Source organism: Dryobates pubescens, chromosome 5 (genome assembly GCF_014839835.1).
Source record: "Dryobates pubescens isolate bDryPub1 chromosome 5, bDryPub1.pri, whole genome shotgun sequence".
Taxonomy (NCBI): Eukaryota; Metazoa; Chordata; class Aves; order Piciformes; family Picidae; genus Dryobates; species Dryobates pubescens.
The window spans coordinates 23,458,200-23,468,109 of NC_071616.1; the positions used below are offsets into that span (position 1 = coordinate 23,458,200).

At 45.1% G+C, this 9,910-nt stretch overlaps 1 protein-coding gene and 1 non-coding gene across 3 annotated transcripts; both read right to left on the minus strand.

Annotated features, from left to right (window-relative positions):
* Positions 1-1,467: 1,467 nt before the first annotated feature.
* Positions 1,468-9,063, minus strand: EIF5 (eukaryotic translation initiation factor 5). Of its 2 annotated transcripts, XM_009904955.2 has the most exons (12): positions 8,990-9,063; positions 8,626-8,818; positions 6,317-6,596; positions 6,004-6,085; positions 5,603-5,775; positions 5,166-5,277; positions 4,345-4,484; positions 3,661-3,819; positions 3,307-3,468; positions 2,886-3,050; positions 2,511-2,645; positions 1,468-1,866 (listed from the first exon to the last, which is right to left on the minus strand). In XM_009904955.2, the coding sequence occupies exons 3-12, from the start codon at positions 6,386-6,388 to the stop codon at positions 1,777-1,779; spliced, it is 1,290 nt and encodes a 429-aa protein (XP_009903257.1). In that variant the 5' UTR covers positions 6,389-6,596; positions 8,626-8,818; positions 8,990-9,063; the 3' UTR covers positions 1,468-1,776. The 2 variants fall into 2 exon arrangements, with proteins under 2 accessions (XP_009903257.1, XP_054017782.1); XM_054161807.1 differs by lacking the exon at positions 8,990-9,063 and having other exon boundaries at positions 8,626-8,978.
* LOC128897275 (small nucleolar RNA SNORA28) lies at positions 4,688-4,812 on the minus strand. Its single transcript, XR_008462290.1, has one exon. It is a non-coding gene; the product is annotated as a small nucleolar RNA SNORA28 (small nucleolar RNA).
* Positions 9,064-9,910: the final 847 nt, after the last annotated feature.

Below are 9,910 nucleotides of genomic sequence, written 5' to 3' on the forward strand. Positions count from 1 at the left end.
GCCAGCCGGTTTTTAACCTTCCCCCTAAGCTTCTGAAACTACCTTTTTACTTTTAAAGAGTTCCAGAGACTCGTATTAACTGCTACCTGCCTATGTATTTTTCTACACCAGTACCAGGCAAAAAAATAAAAACAATACAGCTCTAACAGCTACACTGTGTTCCACTGATTATTTTTTTCCAGACAATGTCAATATTCCAGCCTGGCAGGCAAATGCCTGTGTCAGGTGTGCACCAAAGCATTACATGAAGGAGGTATCTTCTGGAGAGGTCATACAGGAATTAATAATTCACCTTCCAGTTCCCCAACAAGCATTAAAACCGACAATTACTTTTGAAATACAAACCTGGTTTAAACAGAAAAACACAACAGGTTTTATTTTGGAGAAAGAAACCAGGAAAAGGCCTGTATTTAGTTTAAAAATCAAGGTTTTGCACTATTGGCAGTAAACACCCACCCAAAATAAAAGACCACTTTCAAATGCTACATTCTTTCAATCTGTCTGTCACATCTGTTGGTGCCAAGTGAACAATTCAATGCAAGTGCCACGTGCAATGCAACGGCAACAGGTGCAGATCTACATCCCACTGTTTTGGAGAGGAAAATCTGCAGCTCAAGACACAGTTCTTGTAACCAGCAAACAAAACCTTCCCCTTTATCTCATAATAAATTCTGCTATAACAATTTTGATTTAGGAAATGAAGCTGTGAGAGTACTGGAGCCTCTCAGAACTTCCAATATGAATCACACGTATGAAAACAAACCAAAGTCTCCTTGTCACTCACTCTTACCATCTTGGTTTTCCACGGCAAAAGGCTGCGAGGGGCAGCAACTAAAATCACTCCCCAAAATCCCCAACACTCCCAGGCCAAAGCCTTGTGACACATTTCCCCATTTAGGTATCCTTAGCCTCTCTTCACACACTAAAAGAATCAGGTACCTTTGCATTGCCACTTGGGACCTAAAAACTTACTCCCACAGCTACACATCACTTCCAAGGTAACATAGTGCCCTTTCATTCCCCAGTCCAGGCTGGAGGGTTTATCTGGTATGGTATTGCTGTTCAAGTGGCCATAGCCAGAAGCACAGTAGCAATGCAGTCCATGAACTAGAGGTACTGGTTTCCCTCAGCTCCAGTTGAGGCACCACAAACTATACTTAAATGGAGCTATGGAAAACCTCATAAAAAGTAACCCCAAACAAAACCTCACCACCTTATGAACACCCACTTAAGATTTTGTTAAAGAAAGCCTCCAAGGATTAGAATGCAGATGCCTTTTGCATTAAGATGACATCTTACAGTGTAGATGATGTAATGCGAGCTTTGTGCCCATGTTTCAGAGTTCCACTGTTGGCACAGACTCCAACTTTTTTGTTTCATTCCAGACATTTTTGTCCTTTGTCTTGCATACTTCAAGTTGTGCTAATACTTACTCAGAAAAGAAATAAAGGAGTTCAGAGTCACGTATCGAGATTGACCAAAACCAAATCCTTTATTTCCACAACTGTATAAATGTGCTCCAAGTATGTGTCCAACACAAGTTAGAAAAACACAAAATAGAACATGCCAGTTGCAAACTAGATCAGTTCACCAACGTGCTGACTCCTTGGTATTAGGCTTAGTTACACAAGACCAGTCACAGTAAAAAGATACATTTTAGAGTACAAAGAGTAGCAGGATGTTAAGCCATTTCAGCTTGTGCACATACAAATCACACTTCTGGCAGAAAATGCAGAGAAGTTTGCATTATTATGCTGGAAGCTATGTTGCATCACTTTAAATGGCATCAATATCGATATCATCGTCTTTGTTTGCAGGCTTCACAGTTTCAACTTTAGGTACACTGGCAGTTGTAGAGTACACCACCTGTGGAGACAAGACACTTTCACTATGGCACCTATTGCCATTAAGTAAACCAGAATTTCAGCATCAGGTACTGCAGCACCCGCCTGCTTAATAGCTTTTCTGTCTACTGCCATGAGTTGCCCCCAGGAACTCTGAAATGCCCTCACTGCACAGCACCTCCTAGTGAAGCAGTATAGACATGAAGGCAGAGTTCAGGCATGCCAGAATGACTACACTTTAACATGCAGGATCTCATATTCAGGAACAATCCTAGATACAACTGGGAGGAACGAAACCAAACCAACCAACCACTCCACATGCAAAAAACCAACAAACCCAAAACACCTCTCAGCCAGTCAGCTGGAGTGTAGCTAATAGATGTACCTAGGCCTAAACCATGAGGAAAGTGGTCACTTGTCCAAATCAGCTTTTCTAACAAGCACCCACCAACTCTTTAAACCCAAGGGTTTATGGACAACACCTCTTACCAATCTTCCACTTCATGCATTACTACTGTGGAAGAGATGGTTACCATTACACAGTGACCATCTTTGGCTATTAAGATGCACCTGTACTGCTACAGAAGAATCATTTGTCTATTACCTAAGATCTAAGTGCAGCAAAAACACTGTAACAAGGCTTTACAGCAAGCGAACTTTGCCTACCTCTATGTTTTCATCTTCATCCTCTTCTTCATTCCCGGAAGATTCTTCTTCAGCTTCCTTTAGCCATTTAATAAATGGTTCTGCTTTGACACGGATTTCTTTGGCAAGCTCCTTTGAAACGTATTTTTTTGAGGCCTGCAAATAAGCACACAGACTTTGCTTCAATACCGATGGAGTTCACATCAGCTCACACTCAAATATACAGAGAGCCTAACTCAGAACTTTAACATCACCCCACTGAGCAGCCCATTTTTGAAGGTCAGGTTTCCCCTCTAAGTAACTTGTGGTGAATTAGTTGTTTAAAGACACCTGTAGGGAGAAATCACATTGCATTCAGACCTTAGCTGGTGGAACACATGAAATACTGCACCTTACCTTTTCTGCCCAGCCAAGAATGACTTCTTCTTCCAGGAGATCTGCATCATACATTTCCTTCAAAATATGTGGTATTTTAGAAATAAGTTGAGACTGATGCATGGCTACCACACACTCAAAGCCATGGAGAAGGTACCTCTGAGCTTTCTTGTTGTTGTGGCAGAACTAGAATTGTGATAAAAAGCAGTTAAATTAGCTTAGATTTTTGTGCATCTCTGGAAGAGCTACTGCTTCAGCTTTCACTTTGATACTGAAATTATCCCTCCCAGAAGTTCTCCCTAGCCAAGGGCTAGTTTAAAAACCAAGATCCTACTGAAAGCCCTCTTCCCCATAGCACCAAGCAATCCAAAACTGAGCTAAGTAGTTGCCACAAAAAAATGACCCAACAGCTGCTGCACTAGATGCAGAAACGACTGCTTACACGAAGGAAGTGACGTCTGTATTTCCTGATCTGTTCACGAATCTTTTCGTCAAAAAGGACTTCAGTGAGAACCAGTGGGCCCATGGCCTTTACATCCAGTCTCTCTGCTTCTGCTACAATGTCTTTGTCAGAAGTATCAATGACACCTTCTTCCTTCTTTTTCTATGAAAAGAACACATACAGACATTTTAAAGATACCAAGGTCTGCATCAATGCTTTACTACATCAACTCCTCCGCCACTTGTGGAACCATTACTTTGGCTGAAGCTCAAGTAGCTTGCTTTTAGGTCTCCTTACCACTATTTTCTACAATTACAGCAGAGGATGCTACCAAGACAACCGAAGAATATTCACCTTCACAAAATCAAATAGTATGTTGACTCTCTCCTCCACTGTTCTTTCCAAGTCTTCACTAAGTGTGAGGTTCTTTGCATGGTCACTGATTTCATCCATTCTACGTCTTTGGGCTTCTTCTGTTGTGTCTTCACCCCAGTCGTCATCATCCTCCTCCTCCTACAAAACAAACCCAAACCAACAGGTTCATACAACTTTTCTGCAAGCTTAGCAATAGGTGAAATGTTTTTCCTAGACACAGACGTAAGAGTGCTGTTATAAACAGGGACCTTTCATTTTTCCCTAAATAAGAGGCTAACACTACGGTTTGAAAGTCAACATGTCATGACAACAGACAATCTAGAAAAGCAGTGGAAGCTAGACTTGGAATTCGTAGCAATCTACAGGGTCACTTCTAAGTGCAGTTTTACTACTCTATCTAGTTCTACTTGTGAGATACTCCTTTGTGGTGAGCTGTTTTGTAAAGGGTAAGCAGCTTTCACTTGGAGTACAAACACCATTACTGAAGAGTTGATAAAGCTGCTACAGAGAAGACACAGGTATTTCTATTCTAGCAGTTAAGCTCTGGATACAGCAAGAGCTTTCAGTGCAATGTTGACTTTGAATGTACACCAGTGATTCAGAAGTTTTAGCTCAGATCAAGACACCACATACCCTTATCTCCCCACCTTCCCTTCTACTTACCACAACCTGTGGAGGAGTAATCTCCTCTGGTGGTGGGGGTGGAAGTGTCTCATTGCTGGACACAGAACCATTCTCCTTGTCCTTGCCTTTTCTGTTCTTCTTCTCCTTTTCTTTCTTTCCTGTACCAGTGTCACCACTTTCTGCAAGTGAATTTTAATGTTGTATTCTATGAGGTAGAGAAAACTAACTGCGCTACCACAGCTCTGCCAAACCCCCAGGTGGGTTCAGATGCTATTAGTGGCAGCAAGTTAGGTCCCATCCCCAGAGACAATCAGGGCAGATGTACATTTGCCAGGGAAACCTTTGGTTCCAGTTAAAGTCTCGCTTCTTGTGAAGACCTAAGTTTGTCAAAGCCTATATAACAGGTGACCTCACAAAACAGAGACCCCAGGAATAGGTTAGACTTTTTTTATTCTAGCAAGCTTAAATTGCAGCAGGCAACTAGATGCTTACTACAGAGTGTTGCTTGCACAGAAGTTAGTTAGCACTTACTACACTGATTTTAACTCCTACCCTTCTACCTCATGCTGATTTAAAGGCAGAACTGTAACTAGCTCCTACTGACCAGCTCTCCTCCTATCAAGTTTTGTTCTGCATAGACAAACCCAAGTCTCCATAAATACTTGCTTCTACTTACCAAGGATACAGGATCACAGGGGAAGAGATTGCTCAGACTGGAACTATGAACACTGCTACTTCATCCTAACCCACAAACACACTCCAGCGCTATGCCAGAGCAAACTATTTATTATTTCTACTTTAATAACAGCACGCAAGCTGAGGAAGTTCCCTTTACACGCAACCAAATAAAACACACTTACCAGGTGGGTTTTTGAGAATGAACGTGCAGAGTTTATGGTTTGTGTCAAGCATGCCTCGATAGCCACAGGCTTTGCAAGAGTTGCCTATAGTTTGTTTCTTAGGATTGACATGCTGTAAAAAACCAAACCACCAAGCTTCAGTTAACATACCATTTGCAGAACATTATGCATTGAAGTATAAACCAGTGTTTACACTATTAACTCTGCAGAATTAAGCCAGATGTTTGAATGTTTTATCAGCCCCAACAGAGCAAATTTAGGAGTAACAATTTAGCTCAGAATTTCTGAACTATTATAAATGCAAAACATTCCCAGAGATGCACGTTTCCATACTGTATTTTCTCCTCACTGGTATTCAAGTCAGCTATTACCTCTGCAGCACTTCCATAAATATTTCATAAAGTGTTTCCAGTTAGAACTAATGGGAGAGCACTCACCAGATCAGTTTCAGGATTCTCACACTCAGGACAGAGAACAAATTTTTTAATGAATCCATCCAACATGTCTTGCAGCTTATTCGCCTCATGAGATCCATTGACAATGTAACGGTCATTCTTAACATCAAACTGGGTCTGTGCTCCCAGCTCACAACCAAAAAATTTGGTAGGATCTGTAAAGAAATAGTAATAACCACCAATGTGCTCAAGTCTTAACTCATGTGTAACACTAAGTCAGTGAACAGAAAGAAGCAACAGTGTATTATTTCATCTCAAGATAATCTCATTGCTTTCTTACAAATCTTGAAAGCATATTATTAATGCTTGGTTAGCTACTTAACACTAGTACTACAAACATAACAGCACAGAACAAAAAAATGCAATTGCTCCAGACCACTTACACGTTGGAGGCCGATTAAGCGCCTTTGCAACGTCAACCATGTTGACTATAACTGTCTTTATTCCATTTCCTTTGCCCTCCACCTGAAGAAAAAACAAAGCAGTTAAGAGATAAAGTAACCACAACAGTCCTTTTCCATGTATAAAAGATTTCTTTGCAGTGTCTCCTTAGGAAAGCTACTGTGCACTTAGTCTGGAAAGGAAGGAGTACATATTCTTACCCTCTCACTGTCTGAATATATCATTACCTCACATCTCTCTTCCTCTATTGAGACAGAAAGTAATATGAAACATTATCAACAATTAGTAAGTTACCTTGGCAATCAGACGGGGCATTTTGTAGCGATAGAACTGATCTGAAACACTGCGGTTGACGTTGACAGACATTTTGCCTTATTAGTAGCTTTATCAATAAGATGAAGAGATCTTTGATTGCAGTTTTTTGGTATCTTCTGTCTGGAGAAGACGGGATGACATAAACGACTGCAAGAGTTCTCGGTCTCTGACATGAAAAAATTTTCGCCACCGAGGCTGTAAGGTTCTTGCTTGTATGCTATGTTTCCCCAATACAGGTACCAGTGGCTGCGCAACAGCTCTGCAAGTGTTAACAGAAAATAAAGTTCATCTAACAGGTACCAATGAGCTATATAAGGGGCTATATTTAGCCTGAAAAAAAACCCCAAAAACCGACACCCAACCAAAATTCTTCATGCTGCAGCTTTCTTCAACTTGGGAGTTGTAAACAACCACCTTGAATTGCATCACTAATTAACTTTTCCTCAACTACACAACAAACTTCCTCACCCTCTTATTACTCAAAACACACTGGCCAAGACTATTTTCTGTACAATTCCGTTCTGAAGGAGTGTTGCCATTAATAAAAAAAAAGAAAGGAATATTGCTTTATTTTATTGTGGAGATAATGTTTCTTGCACCCAGAGGGTCATGTGGTACGTTTCAAGCTGCAGGGCAGTTAATCGGGAGAGAAGATCTGGAAAACAGTTTTAAATTCCACATCACAGCAGGAACCTATCACATACACCAAAGTTTGTCACAATGTTGAGAAATCCAAGATGAACCAGCAGTAATCTGTAGCTTAACAGTTCATACATGGAGTGGAGAAGAGTTGTTAATTCGGTATTTCCTCTCACTTAGGGATTCTTGTAGCAGCTTCTTTTGAATTTTGACTTAACAACACCTGATTAAGTCTGACTTAAGTTGCTTCCCTGTACAAAGGCCAGCAATGCAGAAGTACAGAGGAATGCGGCAGCTTTTCCAGTTGATTTTTCATAGGGGAAGAAGGATGAATCCTATTATTAAAAGTTGCCTTAAGCGGTATATGCATATTTAACATGTGTCTCTATAATCAGATCTGAGTACTTAAGCCACAACTAGCTGACTACGCAGGCAACCGTGACAGCAGCATGCGTGTTATGACACACCGCCATGTTATCAATGACAGAAGCATTGACACATTAAAACAGCCGTATTAGTATTTATGCATATGAGCACAACTATTGGTTCCACACAGTTCTGACTCCCTCTGGTTAGGTGTACGATTTCTTTAATAAAGAAGCAAGCAGATCTGTACGTGCCTTGTGTTCTACATTAGCCGAGATGCAGTTTTGCACTTCCTCGGCACAAAGTACACCGTGGACTTTGTTCCCCAAGATGTCTGAGAAGAGCCACCATATGACCTGAGCACGTGCTTGCAGAAGCACTGAGGAAGCAGGTATCTCTCCGTGACTTGAGCATAAGGTCTCAGACGGAAGATGCGGTTTTCCCTCCTTCCAGATTACAGCTTTTGTCTGCTGAAGACTAAAGCTCCCTCTCCTGGTCCCTAGGACGCCTCATCCCAAGCGCCACTCCCCTCCTACCTCCCCCAAAACGCCATGCAAGGAAGAAAAAGCGGGAAGGCAACAGACTCCCTACTTCAAAGCAAAGCATCGCATCGTTTCCCCGCCCGCCCCCTATTCCTCCCCAGCCCTGTGATGAGTCATAAATGCAGCAATTAAGGACTGAGTCAGCCCTAAAAAGAGATGGGGGAAGTCGCCTCCAGCCACGCATGCGCTCTCCAGCCACGAGAGGGGGACACTCCACGACTGCTACCCGCCTCCTTGCTTTCCCCCACCCCGCGTCCCTGGGGGCTATACCTCGAAAAGCAGGCGCACCCCCTCCTCCCACCAAGGCCCCGGGGCGGGTTTGTAACTGCGCCACAGATCCCGCGCCGCCGCCCCCTCCCCGCCCGCCCACAGCGCGGGGAGGCGCGGCCCCATCCGCCGCCATCTTGTCCCCTCGCATGGCGGCGGTAAGGAATTGAAGAAAAAAAGAATAACCCCCGAAACCCAGTAAGCAGGACAACAAAAATACACAACCGTCAAACAGTTGTAACTGAAGCTTTCGAGCATTTAGGGGGTTTACCTTTTTTCCTCTTGCTTCTCCCTCCCATAAAGACCTCAGGCGCTTCGTTACACAAAACCTCTCCCCACTACCCACGGTTTACCGACACCCGACGCCCCGGTCCTGCCTAGGATGCCCAACCCACTTCCTTCAACTTACAGGACCCAGGTCCTCCTCTCAATTTCCTCTGCCCTCATCCACCCTTGCCTAGTGCCACGACTCACCGTTTTCGTCCAATAAAGACATAAACCCAACGCTGCTCGCCCCGGGCTGCGACGAAGCCGAGTGTGCGAGGAGAACAGGGCCGTGGGGGCGCTTATATCCAGACGGAGAGGGAGGCGGAGGCGGACGCCGCTGCCTCCGGGTCCCGGCGTCCTGGGGCGGGCGGTATCAGCAGGGACAGCAGTGCCGGGCAATCTGCGGGCAAGACACAATCAGGGGCATCGTTAGGGGCGACACATGGGAGGAGAAGGAGAAGAAGGAAGGGGAAGAAAAGGGAAGGGGGGGAGGGAGAGGCGGCAGCCAGCACGCAGCTCAGGCAGAAGGGGGCAGATGATGGGACACCAGCAATGGCTTCCTCGTACTCACCTCTAGAATGTTCTCGCTCTGACTGAACAACGCCAAAGCTGGGATCAATCAGCCAGCCGTGTGCCCCGCCCCCCTACCCCACCATTGGCTCTTCTGTCGTCTTTGGGCGAAGCTATTGGCTGAGGGCTGAACACCCTTCTCACCCACTGGCGGTGACCACTATCAATCAAGACACCCTGGCTTCGCCTCCCTCCCCTTCTGCCCTCCCCCCTCCAGTGCCCCAGAGGACATCGCGTCTACGTTGACAGAGTCTCGCGAGAGCACACTGGCCGGGGGAGGCGCGGGATCTGCGGAGGCTGAGTCAGTGCGGCAAGACAGGGGGTGGGGATGCCCGCGGCCGCGTGGTCAGGGAGTTCGGGCTGTTCTTGGCCTCCCTGGCCTTCCTGCTGTGTGTGCTGACAGGTTCTCCCGGGAGCTTCCCACGCTGCGCCTAGCGCCATTTCGCGCCCTGCTGCAGGGTGCGTGCTCGGCCGCTTCTTCAAGCCGTTATGCCTTCTGGGGAGCTGATCGGGACGTTACGAGTCCTAGAGGGGCCCCTCGAGTTTGCGCCTGGAGCCTCGGGAAGGGTCCGAGTCCGGTTCCCCGGTCTCTTGTTAGGCACTCAGGCAGCGCTGAGCAGGCCCCGGGGAGGCTGTGCTCCCACTTTCCGGGGCAGCCAGCACAGGCCGTGGCTGGGGCGAGGCTTTCGGGGCCGCGCTTCTGAGGGAGGCAACGTCTGCAGTGCTGTAGAATGAACATTGCGTGGTTTGTGACTCGTAATAGACTGGCAATGACCGAATGCTTGACATCACAGCAACTGTTTTACGAATAATTTGAAGTAATGAAGTTGCTGAATAAGTGGTATTTTTCCTGTACAGCCTGCTTTCAGGGTGCTGGAAAGAGCCTGTTATTTACCTTCAGTGTCATGAAGACTTGTTTGGA